The sequence below is a fragment of the Gambusia affinis genome, linkage group LG23 (assembly GCF_019740435.1).
Source record: "Gambusia affinis linkage group LG23, SWU_Gaff_1.0, whole genome shotgun sequence".
In the NCBI taxonomy this organism is placed as follows: Eukaryota; Metazoa; Chordata; class Actinopteri; order Cyprinodontiformes; family Poeciliidae; genus Gambusia; species Gambusia affinis.
The window spans coordinates 1,851,940-1,876,022 of record NC_057890.1 but is presented as its reverse complement, the minus strand read 5'-3'; the positions used below and the strand labels follow the sequence as shown (position 1 = coordinate 1,876,022).

Sequence of the window (24,083 nt, the reverse complement as noted above, 5' to 3'; positions counted from 1 at the left end):
AATAAATTGAATACAATAATAATCACCTCAAAACTTCAGCTGCTCTGATTTAATACTTTGATTGAACAGAATGTGACGCAGTTTGAAACCAGGTGATGCAATATGAAAACACAAATTAGGAAGAAGTACTAGAACGATGATTAGAGAGTGAAGAAAGACAACAACTGAACAACAACAGAATTTTTTTCAAAAAAGGTCATCATCTCAACACGTACAAAGAAATCTGATGACTATTCTTTTGTTCACTCAGCAGTGAGCAGAAGGTGATTCTAACAGAGGTCTTGAAATTATTCATAAATGGGAAAATGTGTACTTAGTGTGTTTTCACACCTGATAGTCAGATTAGATTCAGTTAGGGACTAAGAAATGATTTTTATTTTTTTCCATGTTTTCAGCTGCTGGGGTTCTCTTTCACACTGCACTGTGCCAAACAACCCAAGCCCTTTGAGCATCCTGTTCCCCTCCTCACCTGTGGTGGCGCTGCACCAGTGACCACTGAAGGAAAAACCTCTGAAGAAGACACCGACCACAACTTCCTTCTTCATGAAATGTAAACAAAAATGGAGTGGTGTCAGATTTAAGTGGTTGCTGGACTTATCTTTTGTCCTCTCATTTCTCCTGCTAACACTAGAAAGACAGGTTCTGTTTTGGTTCTGTTTACCCAGAATGCCGTGCACTGTAGAGTGCTTCCTGCTTGCAGAGCAGTCTCCCGTCTGATTGGTGTTCAAATATGCATTCGAACTGCATCAGTGTTCACTACCAACGAACTGATATCAAAGTTCGAAAGCAAACCAGAGTTTGTTTTTGTCGGTCTGCGTCAGAGTTCGATTAGGTGTTCACACCTCCCCAAACGAACCGGACTTTCTAGTCAGACGGATTGTAGTTGGATTAAATCGGGCTAAATGAGGCTTGTGTGAATGCAACCTGTCATTTACAACGTGAAAATCTTACTGTTCTTTTCAAAACTATGTCATCATCATTATCACAACTCCTGGAAAGCCTTCCAGGAGGAGATGAAGCTAGCGCAGTAGCAAAGGTCAAACTGACAGACTTACTCAAGTTTATATGTGCATGAAGGCAGGAAAGCAAATACTCTTGGCAATACAGGGTAAGACTATATGATTTTTGCCGTCAGTTAGCAGGGAAATTGTAAGGAAAGGCTTCTTCCCTCCAGCTCCAGTGAGCAGTTTTGTTTAAACTGGGAGGTCAGCAAGTTTATAACGACTGAAGTTCCTCACTGGGAGCCCCAACAGGTCCAGATAAAACAGAGACTTCATGGCCCAATAAGAGCCCACAGGACAGAATTTGTCTCTCAACCAGTCTCTCCACAGACTCTTTTACAATCCTCTGTCTTTCTCTTTCAATACTTCTTCCTCTCATTATCTACCTCAACTTGCATCCCTCTCACTCTCTCAGGAGCAAAGACTGGAGATGAAATCCAAGCATATCACAGCCGTGTTATTACAACCTGACTCTTGGAGTGTTCCACCCCAAAGCCCAGTAATTCTGGCTGGCAGCATGCAGTGGGAGACAGAGAGAGCGGGTGGGGGTGGGGGGAAGAGAAATGAGGTGAAAGACAAAGACGGAGAAGGACAGGAATGTAGAAGAGGAGGACTGACAGAAATGGAGAGAGATGGAGATGGAGGAGAATAATTTAGAGCCTCCTCCCGGTTCCTCTGCGGCTGGTGAGGAATGATTCGAAGTGGAACGCCAGCCTCGCAGCCCGATCGCCTCACCGGGGACGAGGAGAGATTTCACAGCCTTGCTTAACCGTGCAGCAGATGTGATGAGAACTTTTGAGGTAAATGAGAACCTCGCACCTGCAAAAATATCACATACTGACTCAAGGGCGCAAGATTGTAAAAACAGAAATCAGGAAAAGACAATATTGTCTCATCAGCCCCAAAAAACAAACAACAAAAAAAAAATAACTTTTGAATGTTTTCTTAGAAATTTGTTAATTTCACACATGACATGACATCCACTGTAGCTTTCTCTGATTAAACGGCTACAGCTTCATCCGGAATATTCAGGATCTTGCGAAACTCTTCCTACTCCTTCAGCCAAAGCTGAGGACGAAATGGACAGAGCTGAGTACAAGAGGCGATGTCTGTCAAAAGACTCGAGGCAAAAAGAAATAGTTTGGATCAAAGTGTAAGAACGGCCCAGTCAAAGTCCACACCTAAATCTAACTGGGAATCAATGCGACATTTTGGTGTGAAAAGCTACAACACATTAAATCCCAACAAAAGGCATTAAAGCTGTGGTGGGAACGTGACCAGGTTTGTGGAAGTTGGAGGTGTTAGAATACCTTTGCGAGGTCGTATAATCAGGCTCAATTTTACGATGGCATGTATATCAGCTTTGTCTGCTCTTGTCTACATAACAGATTTCCAAATGAAAGTCTAGATCAGCCCAATGGTTTTTTGGAAACTGCTTTTGTAGACTTATGAGGTTGAAAAGAAGGTTTTGGCCGGTGGCGTGCAAAAATGTCTTGAAAAACAGCCGTGTGCCTCGCCAACTGTTAAGCTCAGGGTTGGATTGCTTCTATTTTGTGCTTCTGTTGGGCAGCCAAGAAAAACGTCTGTTAAATACTGTTGACGTTTGGAAGAAAACATTTCGTTTCATGTAAAAACCCCTTACTGGATCATGATAATGATCCAAAACACATATCAAAATCAGTATTGGGACATGTCAAGAGGCATAAGCTGAAGAATTTACTGTGATAACATGATATCCCAACTTAGTCGAGCTACAAAAGACAGAGAGAATGTCTGAAAAGAGCATTGGACATGATAAGACCCACTTATGAATACAAAAATTAGAACAAGAAAAAACAAGCATCCCCATAAAAGAACTAATCTGTAGAACTAGATAAAGGATTTTCATCTCATGCCATGTTCTGCCAAAATCAAAATTAAGTCAACAGGATTTGTCTTACGTAAAGCAATAGAAGGAAAACAACACTTACAGGGGGAACTACAACCTCTTTTCCAAAAATGGTTCCTTCATAAACCAGCAAGGACAAGCGTTTACATATCGATATCTGACGAGAGCTGACAAAAATCACGATATAGAATCGTACACAAACTATGTTCTGAATATCTGGCACAGAAAAGAGTTAAATGTATCACATAGTGATCGCCATTTCTGTTCTTTTACAAAACACAGAGATGTTGAAAAGGTTCCTTAATACTGGGTTTTAGTGACTAATGAACAGCAATGCTTTTTGAAACAAAGGCAGCCGTTTGAATGTATTGTGGATATTTCCCAATACACAAAGACTCAAATTAGTGACACTGTAGGTACTGAAATGACTTCTAGTGTGATGGAACCATGACCTATATTCTTCTTGTTACTGACTGTAATTGACTGAATCTGGCACAGTGAACCCTTCGCATGTTTGTGGTTCAGTATTAGCAGATTCACTTATTTGGGGATTCCTCTGTGGCGCGTAACTCCAAACTCCCGACTCGACAAGTAGGTTCTAAAAACGGGCTGGTGCCACCTAGCTGCTGCTGGTGGAAAACCGTTGCAACTGAGTGGAACCGTGCAGAGTGAGCTCTAGTGAAAAAGCCAGAATCTTTTACAATAATTTCAGGTCGGCATCTGTTTCAAGAGACAAAAACTAATAAAAAAAAACATTTTTAACTGCGTCACACTGAACACCGAGTCCCTCAAGGTTGTGTGTTCGGTCCACTGATGTTCAAATCACCAACAAGCAGAAAATCCAGCCATCAAAGTGGCAGATGACACCAAAGCAGTGGGACAGCTTCTTGGCCTGAGCGCCGTCCCTCATCATCAGATTCCCACTAGCGCTAGACACTCATGTTTGTTTTGGTTCTATTTACCCAGAATGCCCTGCTTAGCAGAGAGAGTGGATACATTTCTTGGACTACAGATCTCTGATGACGTCATCTGGTCAAAAAAAACCAAAACACTGAGATTACAAAACGGGCCACGCAGAAGTCATACTTACAGAGGAAACGTGTCACAAAACAATTTTTTTGTGACACATAAAAATAAGACTTGAAAAAGCCTGCCTGTTATTTTCATTGTGACTCTTGTTTCCTGCAGTCCAGCATTTCAATCCAACTGTTATTGTTTAAAGTAACAGTCTGATGCCAACATGTATTTAATAATTGGTAAGACCATTGATCTGATGTGAAGATCAAATATGTAGTTGAAGAAGTTGAACCTCTCTCTTTTTTTTGTTTAAAAAAAAAAAAAGAAAAACCTTGTGTAAAAAATATGATGTCTGTTTTGTGAGGCTGACTCAAATAGTTGCCATTTATTATATTTTTACCATTGGTTAGTAAATGTCGAGCAGCTGGCATCAATAAAAGTGACTTTCCGGATGAATGAAACTGAGCTCCGATCGGGGAATTTCAGTTATTGAAAATTGTGGAGGAAGAAACGTTAACCAACTGGGAAAGAAAAATCTCCTAAACTCCCGTCTTCCTCCTCTCTCCACTTTTCTCTCCATCCCTTGTAAATGCCATTTTAATTGAAATCTGTCAGACGCTGACTGTGTGTCTCTCTCACTGGTCTGTTTAAACCACAGAGCTATAGGTGCTAAGCCATGAATTTCAATGAGAGCTTTTCTTCAGCTGAGTGCATTGAACTTCTTTAAATAAGGACTGTGCCTTTCTAATAACCCTCCCCGATCTCTTTGTCAAATAGGGACTCCATGCACACACACACACGCACACACATTTTTCTAACTCATTCTTTTGCTTTCTTTCACTTCCTGCATCTGGCCTTAACTTCACACACATCAAATTGACAAGACCGGAGATTTAGACTTTAGCGTTGGCTAGACCATCATATGCCTTAAGAGCATTTGGAGGGAGAGCAGCTCTGAGGTGATTGCAAAAAAAAAACAAAAAAAACATGACCCTCTTGATTCTAAGCATCTTTTACAACCAGATTTAAGGCTTTTAATACCAGCGATACGAGAAACCTTAGCAGGCTGTGTTTGTTTGTAAAACCCCCCAGTGCTTGGTGGCGTTTGCCAGAGGTTAAGGTTTTAAACTTGAGCGGAACTGGTGGACTTTGCTTTGTGAGCTTCAAATCATACAAGCCGATTCCAAATATCTCCTGGGAGTGAGACCAAGTCCCAGCTAAACACCAGATGGTGTCTGCGTCCTTATATTTCACATCAGCATAAACTACAGAGAAACTCTGATCTAATAATATATCAGTTAGGAAGAAAAGCAAAAGTAAATTCTATCTTTTTGCTCCTATTTGAATTACAGACAGTATCTGGCTAAGACAGGCAAACAGAGATATTTCTCAGTTGTACGTTAGTTTCTCTTTTATTAGAAGTTCTAATTACCAAGTCATTACTCAATAAGCATCTCAAGATGGGCTAAAGAGCTTGTTCAAGACCCTGATGTTGGTTTATTACCAAAGTTCTGAATGTTCCAGTGAATACCGCCGGGGCCACACTCAGTGTGAAGTGAAATAAACATAATTTCACCATAAACCAGGAACAAACAGGTGTTCCTCGTAAGAGTTTAGACGGAGGACTCACAAGAAGAGGAAGTGTTCAGGAGCCAAGGACCGTTCAGAGACATCCTGGTAAAGGTCTGAAGATGAAGTAAGGATGGATTTTTGATCTCAAACACAAAGAACATCATCGATTGGTGTCATAGATAGAGAAACCAAGCTGATAGGATGGCCTAGTCCATGTGTGTCCAGATCCGGTCCTTGAGGATTGACTTTGGACACCACTGGCCTACAGAAGCTTAGGAAAGATCCAGTTTAACTGAAGAGACCCATAAAACTATCTATATTTGAATACCGTTCCTGTCGAAAAAAAATCCAAATTCACACCAGTTTCTCTTTGTAATGTCAAAAATGCAGGCGATAAAGTTATTTTCATAACCTCCATATGAGGTCTTTACTTTGATAAAGTCAACAAGAAGATATTCTGCTTCAGCCAATGAGAGGCTTCCACCTGTAGTGTAGAATCTAGATTTTGAGATGTATTTTGCATCGTCAACGTGTGGCTGTGTGACAGGTAAGTTGTTTTTAAAATGGAAGCAGTCTGATGTAGCAGCGGTTGACAGCCAGGCAGCCAGAGCTCCCTGCACTTAGGCTTCCCACGTGTCCCAGGCCTGTCATTGTAAAGCTCTCTGTACCTCCAGTTTCCTGCTTTGGTTTGTTTAAAGTGAGAATTCCTTCATCATGAAGAACATTGCGCATGTGGGCGTGCGCGTGAGTGTGTGAATCTGTGTGTTGTCCAGTAAATGTCTGCGCCGCCGAGACTTTCAGCGCGCGTCTGTTTGTGTTTGAGCGCGGCGGCCTCAGCCTCTGCCTGCCTCCTCTCCTTCCACAGCTCCAAATAAACAACTTTTGTCAAGTCCACCATGTTTGTCTCTGTGTTTATTTTTTCTGTTTTTCTGCCCGAGCGCTCACACCTCCCCCATGCCCTGTTTCCACAATCCCCTTCTCTCTCTTCGGCCTCCTCTCGCTCAGAACATGGCACTCTGAATATGCATGTTGTTGGGGAACTAGAGGACGTCATTTTCAACAAGACTGCTTCCTTCGGTTTGTTTTACCATTTAGCAACATGTTACCACAGCATTAATGGCTCACATCATTATATCGGGGGAAACATCCACAAACAGGAGAGTTTATTATTGCAATCTCAGCTTTAGCTCCTCCTCCATGCGTTCAGCTGCTGTATGAACATATAAAGCGTCTCAGTGTGGTAAAACAACTGCTATATCATGCATATAAATACAGTTTGCTATAATTAGCAAACATAACTTCTCAATAAATTAACTTTTTTTTCATTATTTAGAATTGAAGAATTCAGATTAAAACAGAAATATCATGTAGATTCTTTACACCAAGAGTGATGTATTTCAAGCATTTATTTCTGTTATTTGAAGTGATTATGTCTAAAATATACTCTCAGAAAATGTGTATGTTACATCAGGTTGATAAAAAGTATATATATTTTAAAAAACAGAATGTTATATTATGGTAAAACAATCACAGAGAAGACAAAAGTCTTGACAGATGTCATTGGCACTGGCCACGAGAAGCTGGTTGTCTAAGGACGTGAATGGAAAGTTGAGTGGAAGAAAGAAGCTGAGCAAATGCCAGAATTTGGGGGAGATTTACAAGGACTAACAGGACATGGACTGAAACCTGACAGTCGGATGAAACAGCCTTGGGTGGAGCGCGTCACGTGTCAGCACTTGGTTTGCAGAAAACTGCAAAACTGCTGAAACACTGAGTTTAGCACTTGTGCTAAGAGCTGCCTTTGATTAAAGAGTGAACATAGGTTCACTCTGGTCCTACCTGGACTAAGGAGAAAAAGGATTGGGCGGTTACTCAACGGTGGAAAGTCTTTTTCTCAGATGAAAGTGAGGTTTTCATTTCATTTGGAGAGTCAGGAGGAGCAGAATCCATGCTGCTTTAAGCCCAAAGAGACATTTCCACAGTCAGTGATGGTTTTGGCGCCATGGTCCAAATCTACCAGAAACATTTAGAACCCTTCATGCTTTCCTCTGCTGACGAGCTTTATGGAGATGCTGATTTCATTTTTTGCAGGACTTTACACTTCCTATATTAATAACATCTGTAATGACCATGTTATAATGGCTGTTTGTGTATTGCTGTTGCTTTATGCAGCAATGTGAAGAGGGTAATAAGAGGATGTCGTCCTCTGTCCCAGGACAAAGGAGGACGCACCCTTCATCCGTCTGCATCAGCTCACGCTCTGATGTCTTCTGACGGCGCTTTGGTCTGTCCATGCTGGTGGAGAGGTTGCAGTGAGAGAAGCTACACAGTGAACAGGTGTGGTTTTCAAACACATCCTGCTGAGGTCAGGAGTGTCACTGGGACTGTGATGTTTAAGACGGAAAGAGAGCGAGCAAAAAGATTCCTGTGGAACACTGCGATTCTACGGCTATTCCTGGCCTGGAGGGGAACAGCGGACAAGCGTCTGATTGTGGAAGCGGGACAGAGTGTGTATGAGGGGGTTGAAGGAGGTGTGTGTGTGTGTGTGTGTGTGTGTGTGTGTGTGGTGAAGGTGAAAGGCTCAGGATAGCCAGCCAGAGCGAAGCCTTCCACACTCACACCTAGAGATTTTTACTGCTTGTTTACTGTGAGCATCCCAGGTTACACACAAGTTTACAGTTAGAACATGGACATAGAACAGCTTCTGTCATAATGTGTCATACTCATTTCGAAATTATTTTCCCAAAGAAACGGGATTGAAGAGTCCATCTACATCTGGTCAATCGCTGTGAAAGCTACGAAACAACAGAGGCAGGGTTCCCCTGATGCAAACCTAAAGCCTTAAAATGAGTTTGGAGTGACAGGAAACGACGGCAGGAGCTCGCTGGCCGGCGGAGTTCCCAGTGAGCAAACATTTATCTGTTTGTGCACCTATTTCGCTGCGCTCCTCCACAAAGGACCCTCTAACGTCCTGAGAGCCTCCTGACATGCCTCCGCGCCCGACCACAGCCGGCGAGCGCTCCGCGCAAAGAGGGAGCGGACAAAGGCAGAGGTCACAGCCTCCTCCTTCACTCGACCTCTCCGTCTTCGCCCTCCGTCTCTGCCCACAACCCCATTCCTCCTGCCTGTTCCCATTAGGGAGTGACAACCGACTGTCATCGCTTCACGTCTTTGATGTCCTCCAGCACACTGTCCACATTCACAGCTGCATGCATGTGTCTATTGTTCTGGCAGCAGAGAAGTGTGTGAGCGGATGAAAGGAAAACGGAGCTCAGATCTTCCTCACTGCTGCTGCCGAGTGAAACCTACAGAGAAGATCTAAGTGAGACGAGGCTAAGATGCAAAACTCAATGGTACAAAACCAGTTTTCTTCCTGTTGCCATGACCTTCCAAAATTCAACGTGGCATACGTTTATTTGATATTATTTATTTTATTTTCGATTTGTTTTTTTAATCTTGTCCTAATGAGAATACTGTATGGTCTTTAATATTTTAAAGAGATGAGCAAAAAGAAAAGACAATAAGTCCAATGACGTGTAAATCAAATTTCCATTACCCCATGTAATTGTTTAATCAAGCCATTTTATTGTTCCATGGATAAGGTCCTGCTAATTAACTGACCCCATGGCAGTTACATCATGGTAAACTACATAAACCCGCTCTGGAATGGAAATCTCTCCTCATAAAACAGTTCAAATCCAGCAGGAGGAAGACAAACAGCACCTGTCTCCTTTCGTTAGGATTCATTCAACCTTGTTGATCACTGAGGCGACGTTCATACTGCCAGCCTTTAATGCTCAATTCAGATAATTTGTGAAATCAGACTTTCCATTTTTTGTGTGTGTGTGCGTGTGTGTGCGTGTGCGTGTGTGTGTGTGTGTGTGTGTGTATGGTTGTTCACATTTCCTGATACATGGAAAGTAGAAGAAAAACCACAACACATGGCGCACGATGATGAGCATTAAGCTGTTAATGTCCTGGCTCTGGTTGGACAGCTACTTTAACGTCACAAGAGACGCTCCAGCGTTAGCATCCATGTTTACTTCCACAAACACTGAGTACCAGGTCACAACGATGTGTGACATCATTGCTTCCTCTGCTGTGCATCCAGGACACTGTTGGGTTGTCTGCAGTTCAGAAAGCAGATCGCACGCAAGTCACATCTATTTGGAAATGTGAATGATCGAAATCAAAATTCAGAAAAAATCTGAGCTGAGTGTTAAGACCTGCAGAGTGAAGGTAGGCTGAGTGACCTGCTTTGCTTTTCTAAAAATCTGATGTGTTGTTCAGACTGTCATGAAAAGATCAGATACATAAACCTTCTAAAACCATTTTGGATGAGAAATATGAACAGAAATGAAGTGTTAATGTTACAAAAATGTCACAGATTAAGTCAGAAGATCAGATTTCTCTAAATAAAATTTAAATAAAAACCTGATAGAGAAAAATGGATGTCACTTTTGGATTCAGCAGTGGAAAATAGTCCTAATCTAGATACATAAAAAAAACAACAAAAAAAAACAGACAACTTCCAAAAAAGATTTCTTGTAACCTGGTGTTATCTCTCTGGTCTCTTCCAGTCTTACCATCAGAGCGGTGGATGCAGGTGTGCTGGTTGTCGCTCAGGAAGAAGCCGTCTGTACACTGACACTCGTAGCTTCCCATTGTGTTCACACACACCTGCTGGCATCCTCCGTTGTTGTCCAGGCACTCGTCCACATCTGGACACACACACACACACAGAGAGAGAGAGAGACAGCACAGAGGCAAGGGATGAGAGGCAGCAGTGGAACAAACGCTCATCACTTACTGAGCTGCATTAATAACAGCATATGAGTCAGAGTTTGTGTGCTCAGTGATGTTGACACCAGAGTCAGGAATCTTACAGGGACCCAGGAGGAACAGCCATGCTGTCCTATCACACTAACAGGTGGATTCTGTGGCTGGATGAAAAGCCTGGCGCTAAGTGTTAGCAGGCGTCGCTCCGAACTGCAGGGAAGCAGTTCATCCTGCACTGTGCTGCTGAAAGGCTTATAAAGTTTTCAGTGAAGTGGCCAACCGTCTTGTACAGTAATCAGACGTGACAGCTTCTGTACGTGGGCGTGTGTGTAAGCCCGGGCCTGACATGGTGACTGTGCGCTGTGTTTAGTCTGAGGTGTGGAGACGGGCCGCCAGCCTGAGGCAGGACTCAAAACCAGAGAGGAGGAAGAAAAGGCAGATGGCAAGAGGTCGCAACTGGACCGGCCCGGCACTGGATGAAAGCTACACTAAGCTTTCAAAGTCGCTACGCCAGAACCTATCGGCCAAATGTGTATCCATCGCTCCTTTAAAAAAAAAATAAAAAAATACAGCAGCCTGTTAGGGCCATTGTAAGTAGGAAAATAAAAGGAGTGAATTTCAGCCAAAAGAAGAAACCTGGACATTTCTGAGTTTCAAGATGAAAATTTCAACACCACTTCAACAATCGTTCCTTTTTTGTATTAAATAAAAGCACTCAGACAGTATTACTGAGTTTTTCTTCTCTTCATGTTGTAGTTCAGGTTGTTTTTTTAGCCATATGAATACTTTGAGAAATATGTGGTTTATTAGAATATTCTCTCTGGTGAACGGAGTTGGTTTACTGGGTTAGGTGTAGTAGAATAGAATAGAATAGAATAGAATAGAATAGAATAGAATAGAATAGAATAGAATAGAATAGCATTTACTGTCTCAAACAGGGGAAATTCAGGCAGCAATAGGCCCACACAAAAGATAAAAAAATGTTTAAACTACATATAAACAAGATTAACAATAATAATCACAATATGCTGTAAATGATTATCACATAAAAGTACTATTCAGTTCTAACAAATAGAAAGGAACGTGTAACTGAGTAAGATGACTTTTTAAAATGTACACAACAGTTTTTAACAAATTCAGTTGTACGTGGACAGAGATTAGAGAAAATGTCATCAATTAATAATAATAAAAGCAGAGCGCCATACAGCTCAGCTGCTCTTCGCAGCTTCCCCTGAATGAATGATGTTGGATATTCAGAAGGTTCTGTGACGGTCTAACGGACCTCAACGATGACTTCACTGAGTTCTTCTGCTGCAGGCCCATAAAGTTCCAGCTCCAGTGTAAATATAGCAGCGCAGGTTCTACGTTGTGAGCATAAATCGTGTCCTTGGTGAACTTCTGCTTTGTTTTCACAGCACTTCCTAACACTATTTTAGGTCAATCCTGAGCCGTAATGGATGCCATTAATATGACTGATGACTTTAATCTTCTGGCCGCTTGAGGAGAAAGTTAAGAGGAAAGAAATGCCATTCCAGTTTCTACACAAACATGGCCAGAGGTGTTTTTTTTTTTTTTTTTTTTTTTCAGTTTCAGCCACCACCCCCCTCTTTTCACGTTGGGCTCAAATGAGGTGAAGCTCCATCTAAACACAGTGAGGATGTGCTTCATTCACAATGTTTCACTTTTTCCACATTTTCTTGCTCTTGTCTTGATCCAAATTGTGTTAAACTAATCTCTTTCCAAATTATAGACACACGTACTCCACTAGGACAAAATGGTGTAAAAAAAAAGAGTTTTACAAACTCACTAAAAATATAAAACAAAGAAAATCACTTTTACAGAGCCTTTGCTTAATGCTTCGTTGATCCACCTTTGGCAGCTTTTAATGCCTCCAGTCGTTCTCAAGTTCTTCCCTCCTGCTCTTCTCCAGCTCCAGCAGGCTGGATGGAGACGTCTGTCATTTTCAGATCTCTCTGGAGATGTCCAATCAGATTCCAGTCTGGTCTCTGGTTTGTCTCCTCCAGGACGTTCACAGAGAGGTTCTGAAGCCTCTCCTCTGGGTCGTCATCCTGCTGAACTAATGAACCTTGACCTCAGTCTGACGTCAGGATGCTCTGCAGCAGGTTTTCATCTACTCTGTTCATCACTGCATTCATCTTTCTCTCTGTCCTGACTAGTCAGTCAGTTCCTGCTGCTGCAAAACATCCCCAATGGCATGATGTTGCCACCACCATGCTTCGCAGTAGAGAATTTTTCCTGGTTTCTTCCATTCACACCTGAGCTCAGTCTTGGTCTCATCTTGTGTCTGCTGGTCTGAGGTCCTTCAGGTGCCTTTTGTCCATCTCCAGACCTGATTGGTGGATCGAGATGGTCGTCCTTCTGGAAGGTTCTCCTCTCTCCGCAGAGGAAAGTTGTCGCTCTGACAGAGTGACACTATTAAAGGCTTTCTCCTCGGTTCGCTCAGTTCAGACAGCAGGTCAGTTCTCTCATCTCCTCCTTGGAGCTCCAGTATCCAGGCTGACAGAGCAGCCCCTCCCCACTCAGCTCCTTCAGACTAGCAAGCAGTAATTAGCAAACATCTGCTGAGCTCATTAAAGAAGCTACTGCTCATTGCAGGGCTAGTAAAAACGTTAAAGGGTTAATAGAGGAGCCATGACGTGATGACTTCTTAAAGGCGGAGTTTCTGAAAGAGCAGGAATTTTTAGAGACAGAGGCCCAATTATAAGGTCTTAAAATGCAAAGTCAAATTTCTTTTAAGTCATGTTTGATATATACAGCATTTTCATAACAATTAAAGGTAACGTGATTGTCCTGTAAAATGGTTCTCTGTGCCTAGAAAATGCTTTGTGCTCCTTTGGAAGCTGTAATACAGATTGTTGTACTTCATAAACATCCTCCATGTGTTCAGGTATAAAACTATTCGATTGGTACCTGGGTAGAACAAACAGAGAGGACTGTACTGGATATGTTTGGTAGGAATATGTGTAACGGTGCACCGTAACCTAAAAGGCAATGTTTGTTGATCCATGATGGCGATGTCCATGTTTTAGGTGACACCTTGTCAGAACACTGGCAGGTTTACTTCTGTTGGGACAAAATATCGGCCTAGATAATAATAAATTGTGTAAAACACTCTGCTCAAAATACTTTATTAATCCTAACTGTGAAAAAAAAATAGTTCAAAAATACTTCATTAATTCTAAATTGAGATTAAACATTATAATAATTTCAACTAGCTAGCTTACTTTATGAATTGTTAAAGAATCTGGATTAGCTTGGCTTGATTGGTAATAAGGCAGATGGCTTTGATTTCATAAATGTCCTGATTTTATTTCATTGTGTCTGCAGTCCCACACCTCCTGTCTGCAGCATGCCAAAATCTGCACACAGTTCTCCACGACTGCTCACCTTGGATCCAAATCTGAGATCCAAGGTTTGGAATGGAAAAGACACGTTGGAGGAAAGGAAAATAAACTTGCGCAAGTGCAGCAGACATTCAAAGAAGTCACGCAACCGGCGGCACATTGGGTCCAGCTGTGTCCACTGCGAACCCAAATAAACAGAGTAGAAATCAAAAGGAAGCGAAGAAACCAAAAAGGACGGCATTTTAATTAGAGGACAAATAGCCGACCTTAAATCAGTTAATGTTCTCAGTTACTGACACGGTGCATCTGCTGAGATGATGGAGCAACTTCCTGAACGCTCATACAAAACCGATGTCCGCAGTTTTTCCAACGTCGGGTTTGTCATTTAAACTACAAGGCCGTGAGGTTTCTCAATATCATAGCTCCAGGTCCATTAAAACCCGCAGAGCCTTTATAGAGTTTTTGCAAGCAGGCCCGGAGGATGTGAGCAGAATGTGAAATGAAAGGAGTCTGAACTCTGACAAGCAAGCTGGGAAAATAGTTTTCAAATTAAACTGCAGCACGTTGAGGACCCAAAGTGACAAAAGAGGAAAAAGCGGCGGCTGATCTGCATCAGTCCTGCTGGGTTTCACGACTCATAAACCTGAACCCAACGCTGACCTCGTCAGGGACTGACTTCATTTTTGGGATAGGATTAATTTGTGAGGAAGGAATCTGACAAGTCTGACTCTGGTACCGGAAGGCGTATAATTTTACTTTCCATCGCCTTTGAACTCGGCAAAGCTGGAAAACAGTGTTATGATGACTCATATTGTAATAACGAAGCACGTTTTTGTTAGCGGAAGCAATGTATGGGAAAGGAAATGGAAGCACATGACTACACGTCGTGGTGTTTAAAAGTATATCTCCTGATGAATAATACAGTTGAGAGTGATTAAAAAATAATTACGCTGTATTGTAATTGTTTCATCCATTTGTGTTCAAGCTATATTTTCCTGGCTGATGTTTTGAGATTTTGCGTTGATATTTCTACATAATGTTCTTTGCCTGTGGTGCCAGATATTTTTTTTAAATGCAACAACCATACCTGCAGTAAAACACCCTCCAATTCTTGCAAATGTAATAAACATGAAAAAAAAAAAATCTAAAAAAAAAAAAAAAACACAATGTAATTTTAAAAAATAAAAACTGAACAATTCTGTCTTATCTAATGTTGGGTTTTATGGAAAAAAAATCATTTCAACTGAATGTTTGGATTTATGACTGAACTTTTTATTTGGAAGTAAGAAATGAACTGACTTATGACATTTAGTCACAAAAAAACATGAAAAAAAAACTTCCATAACATTTAAAATAGTTTGTAAGGAAATACTTTGGCTCTCATTAGGCAGGATATGAACATTACAATTTGTAATTACTATGAGGATATATCCCTTTCAATGTCATGATACAACTGTTGTAGGGTAAATCTGCCTTGACACAGTAGGGCAACCAGACCCAACTTCCTGAGCTGGCAGTAGGATAACACAGAAGAAAAGATTTTTGTGTTTGAGGCACAGCTTAAAACTGAAAACTTTACTACAAGTTTTAATAAAAAAAAAAAAGTTTGGCTGAATCTGTAATGTCAGTTTGTGAAATGAGAAACCGCAGGAATTAAAAACGGGACGGGAGATCTGAGCACAAAGCCGCTGCTGCCTCTGTGATCACAGATATTCTGCCTGAGATTTCACACTTTACTGCCTCGTTTGAACTCTGATTTAATCAGCAGCAGCTCATTAAGGCTGCATCCAGTCAACATCTAGTAAAGCCAGTCTTGAGGTTTAGGGACAGACACAGCTGGTTTCCTCTCGCCAGGCAGTAAATACCAGTGACTGTTTGAATTAGCAACCCGAATACCTTCTGCTTAATCCACAATCCTGAACTTAAACACAACATATACAGTGAAAGACAACAGTCAGATGGCTAACAGAATGATATAAAGAAGCCAACTTTCAGCAATACACTGCTTAGGTATACTGCTTTTGTTTAGTATGGTTGTCTTGTGTGGGCTTTAATATGCTAACTACACTGTATATACAGAAGAAATTACATCATGTTTTTTGTAAATTACAGGATTTTCTACATATCATGACCATACATACAAAATACCTCCTCCTAAACTATCTGTGTTGAACAAATCCCTAAATTTTCAGGAAACATATAGAAAAACACCAGGAAAACAAGCTAATGCTAGCTGCTCAGATAGCTAGCCTTCAGTCAATTGCTTTATACTTCCTGGTTCATTCAAGTTACAGCTCCTACTCTATAACATCCTCACACACTCAGCAGGTTAAAGGCTGCTCTTAATCAACACTCCAAAACCAACCTGTCTGCCCTCCAACGTTCTCTTCTTCTGCACCTTCTAAATCAAACCAGCAACCAACCAAAGCTATATGGAGGATTTTTTCTGCCACAATCCAAGAGCACAAACATTTTCAGTCTGAAAGCAGGATTTCATGTCTTTTGTTCTCAAAACTTTTAATACTTTTGCTAACATTTTTATTTTGAAAGCAGCACTTCTTACCTTTCTTCTCAAAACTTGTGATGCTTACTCAAAACTTCTCCTCACGCTCACACATAAAAACCAGTTTGATGTGAACATTGTTTCCACCGGGCAGTTTAATGTGCGACACCGAGTACGTGTACGCGGTCATAAAAAAATCATCCTTGCGCGGACATGTCCAGCAGACGTCCGCTTTCAGTCTGTGGACTGAAGCTCGCCTGAGTATGTTGGGGCCTTTAGTTTCTCCTGGGACTCTGCTCACTTACAAAACATTCTCTGCTTGCTTTTGGAACCACCGTTTGGAAAAGTCGCCTGGCAACCTCTCAGCCAATAGAATGAAAGTGTTGAACTGGAGGAGTTTGTTTCTTTCTAGCGCACAGGTGTCAAACTCCAGTCCTCAAGGGCCGGTGTCCTGCAGTTTTTAGATGTGCCACAGGTACAAAACGCTGGACTGAAATGGCTTCAGTACCTCCTCCTTGTGTAGATCAGTTCTCCAGAGCCTTGCTAATGACCCAATTATTCTATTCAGCTGTGATGCAACAGAGTCACATCTAAAAGTTGCAGGACAGCGGCCCTTGAGGTCTGGAGTTTGACACCCCTGTAGCAGGTGTGCCTGTGAGGCTACTATCGATTGTAGCAACCTGCGCCACCCACTGGATGTAGGGAGAAACAACAATGTCAGCTTTCTGCTCCGTAGCACACTAAACATCCGCTAACAACTATTGAACTTAGGCAGCATTTTGTTCACCCAATCAAAGACAACAACCAAAGACTATCGATGGATGGATGGATGGATGGATAGATGGATGGATGGACCTCGTTGTTTCTCCCTACATCCAGTGGGTGGCACAGATTGCTACAATCAATAGTAGCCACACTTTGATGACACTTTGCTAAAATTAGTGAGCGCTGCCCAACCTTTGTTGCATAAATGTAAACAAGAAAAGAAAGAGGAAAAAAGAAAGAGAAAACTGAGGACAATAAAAGCTTTCCAAAAAAGCTTTGGAAAATATTTTGCTTGTCATTTAATACATCAGCTGTATTAAGTGACAGCTGTTCAAATGTTGAAATGTTGGATCAACAATAATTTACAGATTTCTTGTCTACAAAAAATGAAACTACTTTACACCATTAAAATATTGTCTAAATCTTTTGAGTTTTAATTTGATAAAAGACCATTGAATGTTGGCAACTTGACAATTTTGGCCGTCATGGCAAAAAGTATGGACACAATCCCTGTAAAGAAAACACTCCAGTGAGGCAGAACAATATAATCAAACATAAACTCACCACAAAATGTCTGAAAAAGAAGAGAATCGACATATTGCAATGTCCTAGTCAAAGCCGATACCTAAAAGTTGACAGATAATGGTGAGAGCTCAGAGAAGCTTTGTATAAATTAATGTCGGACATTTCAGTGCTGTGAAATAGTTGTTGGTGTGTCAGCATGGGAAGCGAAACAACGTTTTCCTGAAGAAGTTCATCCTGGTAGCATTAAGCGATAAGCCAGGCAGAAGGCCAGAAGTTCCAACAAAAGCCATTCATACCTAAACAGTTGTGTCCATCGTGGGCCAGCATGAATCCATCGTAGCAGGTGCACCTGTAGTTCCCAGGTATGTTGATGCATTCATGGACACAGCCCCCATTGTAGTCATTCGTACATTCATCCACGTCTGAAAGAGAAAGCAGTCCATGTTACCCAAACTATGTTTATGATCTTATGTTGTGACTTTATGTTCTGAATGTGTTCAGTTATTGTTTTTGTTTGTCTAAGCCGCCTCAGCTTTTATTTCGATCGAGCTTCATGCATCTTTGGAATTTAAATCCGCTGTAATGTTTAGATTTGTTTCCTTTTAATTGTGTACATTTCCCACAAACTTTAATGTATCAACACAAAGTGGTGCATGACTGTGAAGTGAATGAAAAATAATACACAGTTTTTAAATGTCTGAACAAAAATCTAAAAAGTGTGATCTGAACTTTGACTAGGCCATTCTAACCCTTCCGTTGTAAGTGTGGCTGTACATTTAGGGTGATTTAGTTTTGTTGTCCCAAGGGTTTTCCTGTATTTAGCTCTGTCCACGTTTCCATCGGCAACGACCAGCTGTCCTGTCCCTGCTGAAGAATAAAAAGATCCCACAGCTCAATGCTGCCACCACCATCTTCAACTGTGGGAACAATGTGTTCAGGAGATGTGCAGTGATAGTCCGTTTTTAATTTGGGTTAATGGAGCCGAATGCAGATGGAAGTGACGCATTCCAAGGGTTTTTTGTTGAACATTCATCTTTTCCTTTATGCTTCCCAATTATGCATTAAGTGTTGTTGGTTAAACAAAATTCAGACAGAATACATTGGTATTTGTGCTTGAAACGTCACAAATATTTTAAATATATATTTTAGATATAATGTGAAATAAAAAATTATAAAGCAGCATTATGTCAACATGTGATGTCTATTAAAAACTATCAGCACTTTTTTTTTATTCTATAAAAAGAAAAACGAAATCAAAAATTACAAAACATTAACCGGTGCATCTCAAACTTTAATGGTTTTGGAAGTTGTAAAAGATAGTACAACCCAACAACTATAGAGAAATTATTTTTACATTATGCACATTAAAGGAGAACAAGTCAACAGGATCTGAGCATATTTTTTTAATTCTAATTGCCAGAAGAGGAATGGAGTTAAAACAGACTCCTGCTAGCTGCTCCACTGCCTAATAGCTTTCAGTCAATTCTAAAAAGATTGCAGGCAACTAATTGTACATCACAGTCACTCACAATTCTCTGGCTCCAACTCTCAGATGGACATAAGAGGACCAGAGTGTAACTTTAGCCTTCATGGTTGTAAAGTGTAAGAAGGATCTGGGGAAGTGAAGTTTACTGTCAGTGACTTCACAGAGCCGTGGAGAACACAACATGTGTCTGGAAAATGACAGCCGAGCCTTGAAAACTGGTCATATGAAAGATAAAACCCATTAATGCCTGGAAGTGTTAAAATAATACAACCATAATAATCACGCAAATGGACCTCGGAGCGTTCAAATGCAATCTGACAAACACATGCAAGTTAACAGTAACCAATATTTAATACCCAAATGTAAGAATCTACAAGAATTAAACTAAGGTAGTGAAAAGAACTGCACATGTGCTTCTTATATGTAGGGAAGTATGAAATTGCTAAAATAAAGCTATTTGTTCAACTGAGCAATGAAAAATAAAAAAGTCGTCAAAAATAGCAGTAGAAGGCACGTGCTGTGGTGGCGCAGGGGGTTAGCATGCCCCACGCTTGGAGGCCTTAGTCCTCGACGTGGACGTCACAGATTCAACTCCGGGTCCCGGCGACCTTCCCCCGTCTCCTCGCCCTCCTTCCTGTCTGCCTACTGTCGCAAAAATACAAGCCACTAGTGCCACAAAAACTCTTTGGAGAAAAAAATGGAAAAAATAAAATAATAGCAGTAGAAGTTGTATGAGTGACCTCCTGAACGGGTTACCAGTTGTATTAAATGGTAGATCATCATTTATGTTTCCATGTTTCCATTAAAGACTACAGGAAATACTAGAAGGATGATGGATTGTTTTTTGTTTTTTGGGACAACGTGCAGCTGAACGTGTTGAATCTTCTGTAAAATCTGCACTATTCCCCCAAAACATTGCACATTTTCTATATGTCTGGTTATTCCATGGATAAGGCTTTCTCATTTTTAGAAGATAAATAGTTTGAAGCGTACTTAAGAGATAAAAAAAGACGTTGCACCTGGTGGATTATTACCGACCCCCAGTGGGTGAGAGTAAAGAGAAGTCAGGTAGACAAAAGTTAGGCAGAGATGTGTTCAGACACAATCTGAGTGGGGTTGGATCCATTTCTGGGTGTCTGTGCTGAGTTATGTAAGTGTGCCAGTAAGCAGCCAGTAAGAAGAGTGGCTGGCTGATGACGGAGCTCCAGACGCCAGGCAGACAATGGCCTACTAAGTCTGAGACTTCTCCCTCCCCCTCTCTCACCTATACTGTGTCCCTCATCACCAATCTGAGAGGATTTTGTTAAAGCGGTCTCTGGTAAGCGGGTCAGGTGGGTGTCACCTGTGTCTGTTGGAGTTCACAGCAGAATCTGCCTCTGTACTTCAATGAGGCAAATATGTTTTCACAGCACCTGACACCAGGGCTTCAGTAAAAGTATGTCAGATTGTCATGGATTTGTAACACTTGATGATAATTTAGGGAAAGCTGACACAAGCTAACATTTTCCAGCAGCTTTTAATTGAATCAGACATCCTCATAATGCAAATAGTGTAGTCTGAACACTGGATGTACTCAAACAGTTCAATGTAGTCTGCCAATTACAGAATTAAACACATTCGAATGATGCATACATTTTGTGAACAGAGCTCCGGTGGAGACAGCAAAACCAATCCATCGTCCTCCTACCACTTCCTGTCGTCTTCTTCATCGCTTTCGCCAGTAGTACTATCCAGCTGTTGAACATGTGACTGAAATGATGCTAACAAAAACATGTTTCCATTGCAGTTTCACGAGATAAATTTATAACGATAAGTACTTAACCCTAGCACAAATACCTTTTGTCAAAAACCATGAGTTTTTCAAGTTTCCATGGAAGGAGAGGTGACCTAAGGACTAATAACAGAGACCAGTCAACCTAACAGTCATGTTTTTGGACTGTGGGAGGAAGCTGGAGTACCTGGAGAGAACCCACTGACACTCTGGGAGAAACATGCAAACTCCATGCAGAAAAGATTCTCGGCTGGGATTCAGACCGAGGACCTTCCTGCTCCAAGGCAGCAGTGCTACCAAAACCTTGTAGCCCTAATGTGGTTATATATATATATATATATATATATATATATATATATATATATATATATATATATATATAAACAATTCCCTATTCCCTATTTTTTTCATCTGTTTATTTTGTAGCCTGACGCAATATAATTTTGCAATGCATTTTTTACTTAATGTCTGAATAATGTCATAGGATGTGAATTTTAATCAACAAAACATGTAGAACCTTAACTATCATCTACCAGTGGAATAATCACCACAGACGTCGTTTACACAAACATTCCTGGCGGCTATAAAGTCTTCCCACATCTTCATTTGGGTCTGTCAAAACATATTCTGCTGTTTCTCCAGCTACACTGACTCCACTTGACAAAAAGTTGAAGATTATCAGCAAGAGCTTTGGAAGATGAGGCTGCAGCATCTATGGAGGGCCGTCCCTGACAACCACATGTGTCATGATCTGCAACTAATGTTTTCTTCCTGTTTTCAATCCGTTAGAGCAGACGATAGATCTGATTTCACTGTTCAGGAGACACACAACCTTCATTTAGGCATGAGTCAGTGTTACATGTTTACACAGTGCTTTAAATGGCGCAGAACTGCCTAGATTAAATATCTCACATCAACAAATAAAAATTTGCCATGACCACAAAAAGACAGTAAATCATGCAAACAAATGAAAGCCTAAACCGACCAGCAAAGGCAGCATTTATCCTTTTTTCTATTAGAAGATTGCACTTGGTTTCTCTCAGAATTGCGGCCAAACCGTGTGGAGAAGTTGGTGCCCTACATGGACCCAGGCAGTTTTACTCTACAAAAATACATTTTCAAGATCCTAATAGTGTCCTTGACCATTTGTCCTCAAAGTAGACAGATCACATTAACAGAGTAGGAACGGGCACATGAATGATCGTCAACTATTCGGATTCTTTGGATGGGTGTGTGTTTGAGAAGTGTGTATGGACAGGTAGAGGTCATTTTACTTATATAGCACATCTTCAGCAACAAGGCAGTTCGAAGTGCTGCTTTGAACTGCCTTGAGGGTAGCTTTGTAAGAACTCGTCACCTGGAGGTTTCGATGTTGGTAGAATTGTGAGAAGGGTAAAATGCTTGCAACGCTCTGCCCGCAAGAGCAACAAAACCCAATTAGACCTGGCTCCTGGCTTCACCTCAGCCATACAGACACCAGGCGTCCCCTCAAAGCAGGATTATGGCCGGCATAGAGGTAGGTCGCAGTAAAGCACACAAGCAGCAGCCCACAGGCCAGAGAGACACAAGGAGACAGGCACAAGGTCCCACACTCCAGGACTCTACTTGCTGTTGCCACCTTACAACTCTTACTGTTGTTTGGTGTTGACAAATTGCAGGAATAGTTTCAATTATTAGACAAAGAATTCTTCTTTATTTGAGAGCTAAAAGTTGATGGAATAGTTGCAGATATTAGTTGCCATGTTGAAATATTTGTGCATGGAAACGACACGTTTTCATTGAAAGTGTTGTTCGACAGTCAAATTATAGGTGATGCTGTGTTTGACAACGGGACACTTTGTCCACGTCACCAGATATGAAGTTTCTTTTGTTATCATAAAAGAACAACGCCAGCTGTTGAGCATGAATCCTCATTTCTTACCAGAGTTCTACTCTCCAGCTGCCAAGCTCATCATAACAGAGAAACAGATTAAAGCGTAAAACTGACAGAATATCTTCCTGAAGATGAAGACCAGAGTTCTATTTGTCAAAAAACATAACAAAAATGTATTGCAGACTGTAAAACAGTGACAGGCACACAGAGTACTGTACTTAGATATTATTCGCTCAAGATGTAGTGTGCAGATATTGCAGCTCATCTAGAGAAGATGTGATAGTAACTACCAGGTCTCGGTTCATTCCTCTTTATTTTAAAACAGCTCTGTGACTAGACGTCTTCTGCCTACAGCGTGTAGAGACCGACCTGACTGAGAGCTGACCATCTACTCAGTTATCATCCCACATGGCAGTCAGTTGAGTTGCCCTAAATTAAAGTGTGATCAACCCTAAAACAGACTTTCTGTTCAGGTCAGGTCCATATCATACTGTGGTTTTGAGAATTTTCAATCTAAATTAAGAAACAACAATCTTTATTGGACCATAGAAAATTCTCCTCTTTGTATAAAAAAAGTGATGTATCTGAATTTGTAGCATAGCCAGCCTTAAAGTTGGCATCAGATTTGTTGTTTCCAGTCGATATAAAATAAATGTGCATTGCACTATTTTTTAATGAAATCTAAACTACATTTGGTGCCCAATGGCCATTATTCCAGATTTTTCAGATTTGAGTCTGCAATTGCTGCCAAAATTGCATCAACAAAGCATTAAGCAAAGTCTTTGAATACTTATAGAGAAGATAAGTATATCTATATGACATTTTTTTTTTTTTTTTTTTTGGTTTCTCCATTTGATACATTTGCAAAACAGTCTTTTCCACAATGTCATAATGGGGTGTTTGTGTGTAGAAGTATGAGGAAAGAAATGATTTTAGTTTACGAGCTTATTTGGAATAAGACTGTAGCATAACAAAATGTGGAAAAAGTGAAACAGTGTGAATGTTTTCTGGATGCACTGCAACTCTTAGTTCTTGCCACTTAAATTGCAAACCATAAAAAGTCATCTGCCAGATCCTTGATATGCTTTTCAGGTCAATTCTCAGATTTCTTATCTGACTCAAACTCCAAGTACTCATAAGGTCATGATGTTGGGTGATTTTAACACTCGTAGAAAAAGACAGCCTAGACGTCGCCTTTGATGCTATCCCGCTAGCGTTGCCCAAAACAAGCCTACACACTCTAAGTAAAGCAACCGAAATCAAAACTGAACTTTTTCACCTGTTAAAAAAATACAACTTACATTACGCATCATCATCTCACAGCAAAACACAAGGGTGGCAGCATCATGCTGTGGAGATGCTGTTCTTGAACTTTGCTTTCATTTAAGAATTGTGTACTTATTTCTGTCAGATTGTGGTATATAGGAATATGCAATATATTATGATATGCATTCCATAGGTTAAAAGTACCTTTTAGAAGGAATTATGCACAATTTTTACTAAGCACATATTTCTGTATCAAAAATATTTTTCATTGG

The 24,083-nt window shown here is 40.9% G+C and overlaps 1 protein-coding gene across 3 annotated transcripts in view; it reads right to left on the bottom strand.

Annotated features, from left to right (window-relative positions):
* Positions 1-24,083, bottom strand: part of scube1 (signal peptide, CUB domain, EGF-like 1) — a 91,858-nt gene that overhangs the window by 52,115 nt on the left and 15,660 nt on the right. For all 3 annotated transcript variants that reach the window (XM_044108454.1, XM_044108452.1, XM_044108453.1), the window contains 2 exons: positions 17,712-17,837; positions 10,065-10,199 (listed from right to left, as the gene is read on the bottom strand). In XM_044108454.1, coding sequence (XP_043964389.1) covers positions 10,065-10,199; positions 17,712-17,742 — 166 coding nt within the window. In that variant the 5' untranslated portion in view covers positions 17,743-17,837. The remainder of the gene's footprint in view (positions 1-10,064; positions 10,200-17,711; positions 17,838-24,083) is intronic.